We start from the raw sequence: 15,220 nt of genomic DNA, 5'->3' as shown, positions 1-15,220 counted from the left end.
TCGCACGCTCTGTGCGTGTGTCTGTGCGCTCCCGTGCGCGGCGGGAGCGGGCCGCTGTGGTGAGCCCCGGTTCCACGCCGGCCGCCCGCCTGCCCACAGCGCGGGCGCAGAAGCTCCTCCTGCGCGCATGCGCCCATCGCGTTGTGACGCCACACCACGCGGCGTCGCGACGTACCCGGCGAAGCCTTCCCGGCTCCGCCAATGGGGCCGCGCGGAGGGGAGGGCTGCGCCGCCGTTGGCTGGCCCCGCCTCTGCCCCGCCCCCTGCCCGCCGCCGCGGAGAGGGCGGTGGGGGGACCCGGATGAGGCAGCCTCGGGCGGCCGCGGCCGTTAAACGCCGGCCTGCGGGCGCGGCCCCCGCCATGGCGGCGGCGCGGTGAGGGCAGCGCGCTCGGGGCGCGGCGCGGGGCGCGGCGAGGATGCTGCTGGTCTATGTGATCCTGCTCTCGGCGCTGGCCGGCTGCTTCCTCACGCTCCTGCTCCAGCTCCTGCTCCTCTACAGGAAGAAGCCGGAGCCCCCCGGGGCGGCCGGAGCCTCCGACGGCCTCGTCTACGCTCGCGTCGCGGCCGACCACAGCCTCAGGGACTACCTCCAGGGCTCGGAGCCGGCCGGCAGCCAGGCGTCTCCGGAGCCGGCCCCCGGCCCGGCCCCGGCCTCAGCGCCGGCCGCCGCGGCGGCTCCCGCCGCCGCCCCGGGCCCGGAGCCCAGCGCCAAGCAGCCGCAGCAGCAGCCAGAGTCCCCTCCGGCCCCCTCCTCCCGCGAGGAGACGTGCCATTTCCTCAATGCTATCTTCCTCTTCCTCTTCAGGGAGCTCAGGGACACGGCCCTGGTCAGGAACTGGGTCACCAAGAAGATCAAGGTGGAGTTCGAGGAGCTGCTCCAGGCCAAGATGACAGGGAAGGTGCTGGAGGGTCTCAGCCTCAGGGACGTCTCTCTTGGCAACGTCCTGCCCGTCTTCAAAGCTGTCAAGCTCATTCGGCCGGTGGTCTGTAACGAAGAGGGCTGCCCCGAGGAGCTGGGCTTTGAGGTAGACCTGGAGTACAATGGTGGCTTCCATTTGGCCATCGATGCCGACCTGGTCTTTGGCAAGTCGGCCTACCTCTTTGTCAAGATCTCGCGGGTGATGGGGAAGCTGAAGCTGGTCTTCACGCGCCTGCCCTTCACGCACTGGTCCTTCTCTTTTATGGATGACCCTGTGATACTGTTTGAAGTGAAGTCTCAGTTTGAAGGGAGACCCATGCCTCAGCTCACTTCCATCATTGTGAACCAGTTCAAGAAAGTTATTAAGCGCAAGCACACCTTACCCAATTATAAAATCAGGTAAGATGTCCTGTGTCCTCAGTGTTGCTTTGGGAGGTGTGCACTAGAATTGCTGTTTTGTTCCTAATAGGTAAAATAAGATTTCTGTTGGTACTTTTACAGTAGGGCTGCTTGTACATTGCTTGTCTGATATCAGAAGCTTTCCATTTACAGTAGGTGAAGAAGCCAATGCGTGGTGAGACTGTGACATGCCCCAAACTGAATGTAACTAAATGGGGGAAATAGTAGGTATCAAATATTTTGGGATCTTGTCAGGTGTCCAACAGCAGGATCGTGATATACCTCTTTGGAAAAGGTAGAAGGATGGCTCTGTGGAACGGTGCGTGGGTTTGGGGTGTCCTTCTCCTGAGCTTCTGCCACTGGTGAGCCACCTGGGCAAGACTTGTGGCTTATGCTTGTCTATAGAGGCAGGGTGGTGGTTACTTCATGTGAGACAGGGTAAAGTTCACTCTCTCTAAGGAATGTTTTTGAGAGCCCATGATAGACGGTGTCCTTTTCCTTTCTGGTTAGCTGAATTTCTTCAATAACTATGCGGAAATTTAAGTTTATAAGAGAAGTATTGCCACTATTGCGGTAAAGCTTTGGGGGACCTCTTGTTTTTGATTGGTGTGTTTTTTGGTTTTGTTTTGGTTTTTTTTCCTAAGACAGGATGTTTTCTTTTATAAATCTACACACTGCAGCACAGCTTGTATTATATATTGAACATAACGCAATGTACAGTGATATTTCTGTAGTGGAAGTGGCATCTTTACTTTCAATCAGAAATCAGGTTGGAATCAAAGATATTGAATGTCTTATTACCGTTAAAGTACCATGGTTCCTTTCTGTCATGTCTCTAATCACCCTTAGGATACCATGTTTCCTTTCTCTTTTGTCTATTCTTTGCAGTTTGTATTATGTGTTAAGTAAGGATTTTTGTTTTGTTTACCACATTCTTCTGCAATAAGCCTTTTCTCTGAAATTCCTCAGAGATGAGTAACTGAAAATGCATACTTGAATTTTCAAGTGTAATTAGCTTTGCAGTGATGTAATTTGTAAAGCCTTTTCAGCTGGTTCTTCTGCAATCGAATTTATAAGAGTTCTCATGAAAATGGATGTGTAAAATATCCAAGATTTAGAAAGCCCTGAAAGGACAGTAAGTAGTTTATTCAAGTAACATGGTGGTCCTTTCAAATTTTGAGGTACTGAATTGCTCTCCAGAAGGCCCTGGGCAGCAGTGAAGCTGTCAAGAGCAAGTTTGCTTCCATTCTCTTACTGTGCTGGAAAGAGACTGCGGCTTTTCACTGTGGAGAGGAGCCTGAAGGAGAGGCTGGGATAGCACAGTCGTGGTACAGAGTGAGTGCTCTCTGCATACCTAGAAAGAGCAAGTAGAGCAAATGATCTTTATGCTCTCTAGACAAGTTTTTAGGGTGCCTGTAGAACCAGTGATGACGTGCTCCTCCCCTTCAGCAGAGGAAGACGGACATCTTCATTTTTCCTCTGGGGGATGCACCTGGGCAGTAGGGTACACTCATCATTTAGTCAGAGGTAATGAATTTCCCGCATATTTCTCAAACTTTCTACCCCAGAAAGAATGGATGAAGCATGTGTGAGCCATTGACATGTCAAAGGGATTGGAGGGGAAATTAAGGAAAGCAGAGCTCAGTGTGTGAGGACAGAGGTAACTGACACCGAGAACAATAGAGGAGGCATGAATTACAACAGAACTAAGAAGAATTAACTGTTATTTTAAATCATTCTCTATAAGTTGTAAGGAGTTGGGAATTTGTGAATGCCTAAGAGGAAAATACAGTGTCATAGCAGTTTTTCCCACTAGATAGTAGGCTTCTTGCACAGGGTGGCAGATGTTCAGTTAGGCATTATCCAACCCTGTATATGGTGCTTTTGACCTTTACATTTTATACCATGTTGTAAACATGTCATTCTGACCCACTGTGTTGTGAAGGGGAAAGGTAGGAGACTAAGCTTAATGAGCATTAATGAAATTATCTGAAGTAAGGAAGATTGGGTCATTGGTGTCCTAACTGTCTAGAACTTTACCTTTAACATTTTCTAGTGGGACTGCATGGGAACCTTTAGACTCATTGTCTGCGAACCTTTAGCTGTCCACAGTTGGCCAAGGTTTTGGAGAACACAGGCTGAAAACATATATTTGCCACCAGTGTGTCTCAGATGAGTTTATGCAGGTAGATCCCTAGACAGCAAAACTTGGTAACAGCCGAGTAGTAACAATACACTCTTATGTGGTGGCATAGTTGAGAATTGAGGCATTTTGGTTTAGGTGGTATGGAGAACTGATTTCGAAAATCAAGTCTCCTGCTGTTAAGATGCAAAACTTGGTATTTTTAATAGAATTTCTAAGAATATATTGGCTTGGGGTTGTAGTATGTTAATATATTCCGTAGCAGAGAATGTATAGGAAGAAGTCAGGAGAGTTTCACAACTGCTTAATAACCTGGTAACCTTACTCAAAGCTTAACAATTTCTCATCTACAGGGAATGTGCTTATCCTCTCCCCATTTTTTTCCTATGGCCTATATGCCTTTTGTTTAAGTACATAGTCAATGTTTGCTTCCATGTGTAGTTCAAAACCTTTTTGATGTCTCCCTACTCTTGCTCAAGGAACTTATCTTTGAATAGTAGTAATTACAACCTTGTAAACAAAAACACTTGGAGTGCGGGGAGTTCTCTTTTCAGCTGGTTAAAGGGACACTTTATTATCCTGCTGGCTTCCAGATTGAAGTCCATGGAGGACTTTTATCTTGTTTCAAGATGCTCAGTAGCATTAAAAATTAAAATATGCCATTTTCTTTGTCTTTTGTATTTGGCAGCTTCTAGAGGTTATTGCTTGGTAGTGCATGGCATAAGAGAACTTTTGCTAATAGTTGATTTTGAACATTCTGTAAGTAAGTTTGTGTAAAGCAGATACCCCCCTCCTCTGTTATTTAATTGTAAAATATTTAATTGTAAAATACTGCATTAAAAAAATAAGTGTTGTGTTGCTACAGCCAAGTTACTACACACATACTTTTGTGTTCTTTCCAGTTATGTACAAAATTTTATGCAGCAAAGTAGTGATTAGTAAGATTGTCAAAGTAGTGATTAGTAAGATTGTCATCTTTTTGTATCATCCATTGCTTGAAGTGACTTTGTGTGATGGGTGTAACTGTAGCTTGAAAGTGGAGGAAGGCATCTTGCAACCTTAGTGATTCTGTGATTCCTGATGCACTCTTAAATGTCTATGAGGGGAGGCAATGTAGACTAGTAAGTGCATTTTAAAGTTTGCCTAGCATTTTATGTACAATTTTCTCTGTAAAAGCAATTGTCTACTAATTGAAAAAGGGAGGGATGCACTTTGTATCTAAACAAATAAGTAGCAATTTGTGTTTTATTCTAATAGTGTGTAATCACTTTTCTTTGGCTCTTTAAGAAATGTGTTTGTATCTAGCAAAACTCCCTATTTTGAAGCTGCTCTGCCAATGAATGGCAATTGCTATCCCAAATAGTATAACTTGGTTAGATGTCTGGAAGCAAGGCTGCTGGTAAAATTCAGTGAATGGTAGGCTTTTTTTAAGTCATAGTTGATAAAGGATTTGTGCAATTCAATTGGTAGTAGCAAGACTTACTACTGTTTTATAGCTAGCTTTAATCTTAACGTATTTGTTGTTGCTTTACAGTAGACATGCAAACAGCTTTTCTGAAAACGTTGTGGTCTGTCAGAGAAGTTTCTTGTTCAGATGTGGGGAAGATCTAAACCAACTTTTTTTCTTTTCCAATATACATGAATTCTGGTGTGCTTTTGAGAAACTAGATAACTGAGTCAAGATTTTTTGTTGTAACTAGCCCTAACTTCAGTAATATAACGAAGAGTTGTAGGTATCATTTATTTGGCTCTACATACTCATTAACTTTTTGACTCATTTTGACTTGAATTGACTGTTTAAATTATACCTTTTTTAGTTCTAAGACAAGTTGACTAGTGGGTGGAACTTGAGAATGAGCCTGGAAAGCCTTGACTTCTCTGTTGGTTGGTTGTGATGTCAACTACTGGTGTTCTGCAGGGTGGCCACTGACTCACCAGCTGCGTCTTTAATAGTAGGATAAAGCAGTTAACACTAAGCTGTAGTCACAAGCGCTGCCATAGTGTGCTTAATATTTAGAGATGCATAGTAAAGACTATTTCAGGTGTCTATCTTCTTGCTTGCTGTTGCAGGTGTCACGGGTTCATCTTTGTTAGTTCTTTAATGAGCTGTACCTTTCTCATTAACTTACTATCAAGCTGCTTATTGGTAGCAAGCTTGATATTCCCCCCCCCATCATGTCGGGTATATAGGTACACTAATTATGCTGTATTGTCTAGCCTGTTCTCAACAGTCAGCTGTAGTTTTCCTGTTTTGAACAGGTCCCGATCTTGCTTTGCATGGGTTTTGGAAAGTGTTGGTTTTGGGGCTCTTTCTAGACAATCAAAATACACTTTGCAGTAATGAAGATACAAAGCCTTTTGTGTGTATGTGAAGGGTGAGGAGGATGTACTTACAGTCTAGTCTCCCTCCAGAATTTAATTTCCCAGTATTTCTTAATGATGTAAAAAATCCGACAGCTGCTGTTTTCCTAAATGTAACCTCTTGCAAGTTCATCCATTCAGATTCTAAGCTGATTAGGTATTGCCTAAGCAGTGGGGCAGTTCTGTATATTTTAAGAACACTTGATTTCTCAGTTTGTTACATTAAAAAAAGCTAATATTTTGTATTGATACTAGCCTATTTGAGAAACTATACTTTGCTTTATTTTAATGCATGCTACCACAGAGTAGAATAACTTTCTTTAGAAGTAGTCTCACAAAGGATTACTTCTAACATATCTGTATCAGGTATTTAGATGACCTCCTGAGGTCCCTTCCAATGTGATTTATCCTTGAAACTGATAATTTGCAGTATAGTTAGTTATGTTAAATAGTTTTATGCTTTATTTGGAAGCTGGGACTATATTGAATTTCACTGGGAAGAACCATTAGACAAGCCTATTTTAATTTGCCATTATCGAATGCAATTTGAGTTACACAGCAGTTTCTTATTTTTGGCAAAACTTAAGCTGAGAGGTAATGTAAGTAGCTATTGATTTGAAGTGTGTTTTATAATAGAAATGACTTCATAATCTGGTAATAGAGGTATTGGAAAAAGTATAAGACTTAAAAAAGTATATATTATTCATATGATGAGGTTATACTCAGAAATACTAGAAATAATGGTAGAGATTGGGATTGTGAGCATGTCTAACTTCAGAAAGCAGCAGCCAGTAGAGATACTTACTTTCTCTACAGCTTCTACAAAGGGAGAGGATATGGAGATTCTCTCCCTGAGTGGATTTCTACTGTAGTTGTGGTACGAACCTCTCTTACTAGTTAAACCTGTAAGGCACTCCTGTTTGAAGTTCTCATTCCTGTTGCTGCTGAAAGAGGAGGCTTTTTTTTAACGCTATGTCCATCCTAGGTGGAGAAAACATTAAAAAAGAAAAGGGTTTGAATCCTTTTCTGCAAAAATTGATGGTAAAGCAGCGCTGTGATACTTGCGGATTTTCAGGCTGTTCCAGAGGGGTAATGATCTGAATGATGCCAGCACAAAGACTTGTTCTGCTACTGGCAAAGCAGCGATAATTGGAATCGGTAAATCTGTCTGTAGACAGTAGTTCCATGCTTGGAAGATTATCTTTGTAGTGCATGGACAAGTTTTTCTTATTCATACAGGAGTTAGATAAATGGATCTGTAGGCAGCCTGACACAGTAAACAGAAACAAACACCAGAACATTAAATATGTTCATTTCTTCAAGGGTGCTACATGTGTAGAAGGAAGCTTTTTGTAGTGCTGAGCTTTTTACTGTCTTTAGATCGATCCCAAAATATCTCAAACGTACATTGCATCTGCAGGGTCACCAAATGTATGTTTCTTCAGATTAAATGAAAGTATGTGGTACAAAGTATGTATGTCAATCTCCGTATGTAGATATCAAGTTCAAAATCTGTTGGTTCTAGGGGTTTTGAAACTTTTTAGTCCTCTTCCCCAGCTCTAGCATTTCGTGGGCTTTCACACTGGAAAGATCTAATTCTGAAACAATACCAGCTTGAAACTTGTTATTATAAAGTCAGATTTAATGAATGACCAGCTACATATTGGACATTTCCCAGTATACAGGTGGCATTCTTTTCAGGCCAAGAGTGAGCCTTTTCCTGTGACTAGTCAACAAACACTACAAACATTTTCTTTTCCTACCTGCAAGGGTGAGGAACTAATGTGGCACTGACTTGAGATCAATTAGTGAAGAAACTGGGAGACAGACGTATAGCTGGGGACAAAAAAAAAATCAGCTAGAGGGAGAGACAGATGGATGAAGACATTAAAGAATAAGTTTTGGTCATTACTGTTTGCTGCTGCTGCTGCAGATAGTGATCCAATAAGCATTTGGGTTAATTGGCACAATAGGAAAATAAAACCTCGTTCAACTTCTTACTTGAAACAGTATATAAAGGATTCTTTGTGCAATAATAATGAAAATTAGCTCATTTAACACCTTTAATGTTTTGTATTTAAAAATTACTTGATCTTAGTCCTGCAGTGAACTTCAATGTGGAGGGTGAATGAAGGCTCTGAAAAATCTGATAAGATTTATTTGGTACTTCATGGCATTTTGCATGCACTAGCATTGAGGCTTTGCATTTGTGTTCGTCTGAACTCTGATCTTGAACCTTTAAGCTGATCTTGCTGCTCAGTGAGAACAAATTCTTTTCTTTTAATTCAGTTGTCATAATTTGTATAGCTTTCAATACTTTTTAATAAAATATGAAATAAGCAGTAGTACTTTCTATCTTTGGAAAGGTAATTTATTTCAAAGTAAATATAGGGCATATAGGAGTTATTCACATTACTGAACTGGAGGTGTTTTAATAAATGTCCGAGCTTGGCTTTGAGCCTGTCTGCTTGAGCAGGTTGGTGTGTCCAAGCACTGGAGTTGGGCTATTCTGAATCACCTTCTACAGGCTGTATTATGATATTTAGTTTCGGTGGGTAGGTAGTGTGACTCTAATGTTCCCCACCTGTCACAAACTGAAAACCGGATTTTCCTTGAAAGAGATTACTTCAAGGAACAGAGGCACAGAATTTACCTGTAAAAATGGGTGGCTACCACAGCTCTCAGTAGCTCATTCCATGTCAGAATGTATCGGTATCTTCTGGAATCTATTTTATATATATTAAGCACATGAAATATTTTATCTTTTTATTAGCAAATGGTGCTTGGTCAGAAAGCTCTTAAATAAGCAGCCTGGGTAAGGACAGTAGGTTTTAGTAATCAGTGTGGTAGAACAGTGTGGTGCTCCAGTGATGATGAAGCTCAGTCTCAGGCTGCCGACTTCACTATTGGAGCTAGTCCTTTTCATGTTACTGGGTTTCTATGGGAAACTGCTTATTCTGCATTCCTGCAGAGATTGCCTGAAGTCACCCGATAATGCTCCTGTGTTTACAGTTCATGTTCATACTTGTTTGATTTAAAGCTATTTCAACGTTTGGTTATTCTTGATATTATTGTTCTTTAGAGAATAGTAAAAGACTTAAGTTTAAAAAAAAGTTTAAAAACTTCATCTAGGATTAATAAGCTTTATTGGCTAAAATGAGCATGAAGGAGAGAATGTTACATACCTATGTTGGTTGTTAATTTAATAAATAATTTGTGCCACCCCAGTCTGCTAAAATCCATTAACTGCTGAACTACAAAAACCTTTGCATGATGATCTCAAACTGTGCCTTCGTCCAGAAGAAAGCAATGATCCAATATTATGAATGTTAGCTGGAACAATTAGCTTTTCAAGCAGTTTCCATTCTGCATGATACATGAGTATCAATATTTTATATAATTAAGAAAAAATGCTCTACTGAAAGTGTTTGTTTTGATTGAGGATTTGTGTTTGAGGATTGAAGAGAGCTTGTTTGTAACAGTGGATAAATTCTCATTTTGGAAATGAGTGTGGATGCCAGTTTGTGTGAAGGGGATTTGGGGGTCATTTTACAAACATTTGTCAGGTTAATTGTGACATACTAAGCTGAACGCAAAATTTATAAATAATTTCTTTGAGTAGTTTCTGCTGCAGTCATTGAGTTTCTGGTTAAACTGCTGGAATGGTGTTCATCTCAGTTGAGAGACAGGAGTAAGATCCACACAAGTTTTGGAAGCTTTTCCTGTTACTACTTGCTTTCACTGTTTAACAAATCGCAGTTGTTTCACAAGCAGATTGAATCTAGGCTAGAATTCAGACCTTCAAGATGTTCAGTCATCCCAGCCAGCATATCTAGTAAATAAGTGAAAAAAATCTGCAGTGAAGACTTCAGTGGACAGATGCGTTTGTGTTGCAAAGAAAGTTTTGACGGTACAGTTAAAGTGCTGAGCCACCAGTGAAATGGTTGTGTATGTGGTGCCATGGATGTGGGTGCTCTGTAATTGCTCTACCCAGCAGGTTGGATATATGCTGTGTTGGGTTTGGTAGCTCAGACTTCTGCATCACACCTGCCCAAAGCCATTTGGGTGCATCTGCTTCCCTAAGCACTCCTCCTTCTGGAAGGGCTCTTACTCCTGTGGAGCCCTGGCCCAGCTTAATAAGTTCTCTCAGGACTTGGGAGTGCATCTTTGTTTGCTGCAGGACCCAGCTGGAGCCCGGCAGCATTTTACACCTGTCTGTGGCCATATATAGCCATGAAGACTGCCAAGGAGATGCTACGTGTAGCAGAGAAGAAAAGAAAGAGAGGAAAAACCTTATTTCTTGGGAGATGAGAGAAAGAGAGGAAAAACCTTATTTCTTGGGAGATGAGAGAAAGGCAGAAGTTGTTTTCAACTCTGGGTTGGGCTCTGGAGAGCTACTTTGTGTGTGTTTGGTGGTTTTTTTTCCCCCACTAGCTATTGTAATTCATTTTAGCCTTAAAACTACATGGGAACAATTTACCTTTAACTTCTTAATTCCCTTGTTCAGCTTGCAGCTATGCTATAGTTCAGCAGAATGGTCTGTGAGGAGCAGTGCACCCAGCCTGCTCCGTTAAAGCTGTTTTGTGTAGCAGAAAAATACAGGGACTCTGCTACAGCAGTACAGTTTTCACTTTTTTTTCAAGACTTACCAGATGTCATAAAAATTTGTCTGCAATAAAGACTGTATTACAGAGATCAGCTGATGAGAGAGTTAATCGGACTGTTATACATACTCAAAGACAGTAATAAATTGCCAGATGTGACCAGCATAAAATCAAATTAGGATAATTATTTGGGAATACTTTTTTAGCAATTTTATGTTGCTTTAACTGTAAAACTTACAGACACAATTTGAGATGTAAATTTAAAAAATTATTTCTGAATTTCTGTCCCATACTTTAAAATTATCTGTGGCTATCTAATGGAAATCATAACACTTATACTTTGTTCCTGACTTTCTTAACTTATGTTGAAGCTTGGCATTAAGACTACTTTCCTGTATCAGTTTTAATGGCAACATTAAACATTTTCATAACTATGAAAAATGCTCATTATATGTACAAATATTACGATCTGCTTTTGTAATGGCATTAAGTACAAGATTTTGTGTTGTTTGCCAGTGTCACTGAAATGAAGATACTAATACTTACAGTAACTAATACCACATATGTAAAATGCTTTAAATGGTACTAAAACCTTTGAAAAATATCCTGTCAAATATACTTTTTATATAGTATTTTAAATGTAAAAGTCCATTTTAGTTCTTACTACACAATGGCTTCCATGAATGTCACTTGTGTAGTAAATGATTTAAACCATTATTCCTGTTTGCCTGAGCTAAAATAGGAAGAGTAGAAACTGAAGATCATAGCCTTGCAGTGACATGGCAGAAGGCTTCATGGTGGTGTTTGAATCACCGCTGTGAATGATCTGGCCTGGTGAATAATTCCTAAGTAATTAAACAGTGGAAATGATGCAGTGTAACTCTGAAAACGTCAGCAGTTTGTATTTTTTTTAAGAGTAAGTCTGCATACTTGCTAACAAAACTTAATGCAATATGGTAGAATAGACAAAACAAATTTTAATGTTGCCAAACAAAGAGCCCAGTGGATTACAAGGGGAAGTGGGGTGGGAACAGCAATGTTAGTCAGTGGTATTGTTTTAAAACAATACTACAAAAACTCAGATTTTTTCCTTTTTTTTCCCTGTTCCTCTAAAAGAAGGACAAATTAGAGAAAATACCCAAGTTAATTATGGGGAGGGTGGGAGAAGATTATGGTAATTTGAGCAGCTGCTTCTTTCAAATGTAATCACAAGTCCCAACTGTAACTTGCCATCAGTGATGCAGGATTTGCAAAGTATTGCTCCTGTATTTGATTGTCAACAGTGGTGCCACAGTTCTCCAGACTGAGCTTCTGCATTGTTCGATCCTGTTTATTTACAGTACTGGCCCATTAATAAGATGCTGTGACTCACAAATGGTGACACCTTTGCTTGGGGGACAGTTGGCAAATATGTGCATGGTGTGTCCCCCAGTCCGCATTGGTGCCCTCCCCACCATTGCAGTCTGAATAGCTCAGCTGTCTGTAAACCAGATCCTTAATTACTGCTGTTTACAATTTTAAGGTGAACTGTCGGTCATCTCAGCTTTGAAAATAGTCTAGCTCAGGATTAGTAGTACCATCTCCACCACTTTGGATGACTTCAAGGGTGTGAACTGGACCATCTTCTGTCTTGTCAGACGTGACTAGATAAATGTAGATTGAGAAGCTTCTGTAGTCAGAGCTTTTTTAGAACTAACTGGAGGAGTGAGGATAAACCTTGGAAAGCTACCATGTCTAGAATTGGGAACAGGTAACAAATATTTTTTCCCTTTCGGTTTACATCTGTCAGAGACTGTTTTCAGCAGTGAGTCAGTCACTTTAAGTGGTCTAAGAGCATGTCATTAGTTTTCATATGGACATAGGCTAGTGTTTAGAGCAGAGGATTAAAACTCTTGAGCTCAATGAATGAGTCATGTACAGAGCTCAGACTTGTATTAGAACATCAACATCGTTTTCCTCTGACCAGGATTGCAGAGAAATGATATTTGTAAAGAGGCTTGAGACCTCCTTGTGGAAGAATATATTGCTGAAGTGAGAAAAAAGCTAGCATTTTGCTAGCATCAGTTACTGGAACCAATCTCTAATCCAACTGGCTAAAGGTAGAGTTTTGGGGTGGCTTGGATTTATTTGTTTGGGGCTTTTTGGTGGTTTTTTCCTGCTGCTGTTCTCCTTGAATGCCTAAAAGCTGTTTGCTGAACCACACCTGCCTCTCTTCCAGCTCTGTGTGAACGAGAGTGTATTCTGCATCTTCTGTCCCATTTGGAGCAGGGCTACAATGATTCAGGCTTTCTGGTTAGACAGAGAAATTCTGTCTTTGCCTTGTCTAAGACTGAAATATAGCAGGATTTTGATCTCTTTCTCCTAATTTGAAACAACAGTTGGCTTCAGCTAGGTCACATACAATTTAAAAAAACCCAACCAAGCACGTGAAAACTCAAGATCAAACAGGCATTGACTGCATTGAGTTAACTAAGCTATTTCAGTATTTATGGAATTTAGAATTTGGGAAACTAGTATTCTTGAAATGGAAAAACGTCTCTGCATGGTCAAAATGATCTTGTTTGTGCTGATAACAAAGTAGTTTTGATAAGCCTGATTCAAGATTTCTTTTTTATCCATGGCTATTTCAATATAGACAGCAATGGCAAGTCTTTAAGACTGTCCTTGCTGTTTTTACAATTACTTCTGTCATACAAGCAGGAAAAAAAAATCTGCTATCTTTTTGGAAGGAGCTACTTGACTATTTACATTTGTTGTTTTACTTGTTCTTGTAGAATGGGTCTTAAAGTTCTAAGAGTGTTTGTCTTGAATGTCTGATTGAAGATACACCTCAGAGGTACTGACACCACCGTAACAAAGACAACTGTAGTTGAAGAATCTGGAAATGTGTGAAACATCTTTGATGAAAAAAAAAATAAAACCCCTGCTTTCTTCTGAGGTCTTGATTTAAAAAGTGACTGTTCATATCTTGAGAATTATGTGTATGAGCCTCCCACATGCCTGTGGCAGAATATCCTGTAACACAGTGGGTGGAGTGCTAGAACTGATTTGCAGTTTTACATAAAATTTCCTAGAAAATAAACCTACTCTCACTGCAGTGTTTTTCAGCTTGTTTGTAAGCCAGATTTTCATGGGTGTAGGTAAAGCTGAAATTAGTAGATTTCTATACTGAATAAGAGTATAGTTTGAATTACTGAAGTCTCCTGAATATGGATACTGACGCACGTCTGCAGCTTTGTTCCTTGTGAAATCACTGGAAGCTGGAGAATTGCTTTTGCAAAATCTGCAGTGGCAGTACTTTTCTTATTAAAGTACTTTTTTTTAATTAAAAAAATTTAATTAAAAAAAGTACTACTATTTTTTTTCAAAATAAGGATGAGTTTCATTTTTATATCTTCAATATGAAGAATGATATAAGCAAAGAGCTTATAATACCTAACCCTAACAAGATTACATGTAAGATAAGTACTTTTAAAATCTTATTATGTGATCATGCCTTTTTAGGAGTGGGTTGTAATATTTTAGAATATTTGTAGAAGTAAACTTCATCTTAAATTACAATGTAAGAATACAGGATTTTTTTTAATGACTTAAAATATCTGGTGTCAGTCACTCTTTTTGAAATGTATACGCTTTACAAGCGCATGACTTGTGAATCTGATAAAAAAGGCAATCTAAAATGACTGAGTTCTGTTTGTTAGTTAGTTGAACCTTTTGAGTACTCCGAAAATTGAAAATAAATTCAGCAGTTACTCTTTCAAAAAATGTTTAGAGACAAGAATCTTCAAATGCAATAGCATTTACAAAGGTAAATTGATGCTCTACTAAACACAGTCGGACTTCAGATTTTGATTTAATTTTTACTTAGAGTGGTAAACAAAATTCTAAGACTTGCCATGTATACAAAGTAGCCTTATGCTAAAAATACTTGCATTTTTAGCAGGTGGGCTATTCGGAGATTTAAGGTCTTTTTTTTTTTCCTTGTTTATTGAGATTTAAATATTCAGTTAATGTAATTCAATTAAAAAATTCATAAACCTGACAATGTTTAATCTTATTTTATGGCAGTAGAGTAGTGCTGGGATTCATATAATACAAGTAATTAATGTGGTCTTAAACAGATCTCCAGTAATTTTTAGACCACTGTTTTAGATATGAAACTTCCTTTATAAAACCAGAGAATAATTTAAAACTTTTCCCAGAACTTATTCTAGAAAAGTGTTCTCATTTCTTAGCTAAAGCACTACAAAATCCTTGCCTCCTCTTGAATTTACAGATGAAGCTGTAAGTCTTTCTGCTTCTCCAATTAGGAAATGGAGTACTGAGAGCTTTTGAAGTTTGTTCCTGTCTGTGTTTAGCTCTTAATTATTTTTTTAACCGTGATTCTGGATAGTCTTAATAGATGGAATGAACAGAAACACAGAAGTACTTGGTTATCTTTGGCCAGATAAATTGATTTTTTTTTTTTCCCAGTTCTTAATAATTTCCTTATGCAACTAAAATTATTGTAGTTAAGGAAGTACTGGTGGGAGCAGTTAATTTAGGTAATAGATTAATTAAACTAAACTAAGGTATAAAAGACTCCTGTCCTCTTCTCTGTTAAAAGCTGATTTAAGGACCACAAAACAATCACCACAGAATAGTGAATACAAATTAATGTGAATATAGGTCAGGAATTTCTAAAAGTAGACCACTGAATTATCTTGTTCCAGGTAGGTGAATTCCTCCCCCACAGAACTAGCAACTGGAGGAAGACTAGCGTTGTTCAGGAACTGAAAACACCTAAAATGAG

General features: G+C 39.7%; 1 protein-coding gene across 2 annotated transcripts in view; it reads left to right on the top strand.

Moving 5' to 3' along the window:
* Positions 1 to 418: 418 nt before the first annotated feature.
* PDZD8 (PDZ domain containing 8) overlaps positions 419 to 15,220 on the top strand; it is a 64,553-nt gene continuing 49,751 nt past the window's right edge. The window contains exons 1-2 of one of the 2 annotated variants that reach the window (XM_059821049.1): positions 419 to 664; positions 737 to 1,320. In XM_059821049.1, coding sequence (XP_059677032.1) covers positions 419 to 664; positions 737 to 1,320 — 830 coding nt within the window. Of the gene's footprint in view, positions 1,321 to 15,220 lie in introns of both variants that reach the window. The other variant, XM_059821048.1, reaches the window with a different exon arrangement.

This window comes from Gavia stellata, chromosome 9, assembly GCF_030936135.1.
Source record: "Gavia stellata isolate bGavSte3 chromosome 9, bGavSte3.hap2, whole genome shotgun sequence".
NCBI classification, from domain to species: domain Eukaryota; kingdom Metazoa; phylum Chordata; class Aves; order Gaviiformes; family Gaviidae; genus Gavia; species Gavia stellata.
This window is presented reverse-complemented; position numbering and strand designations above follow the sequence as displayed.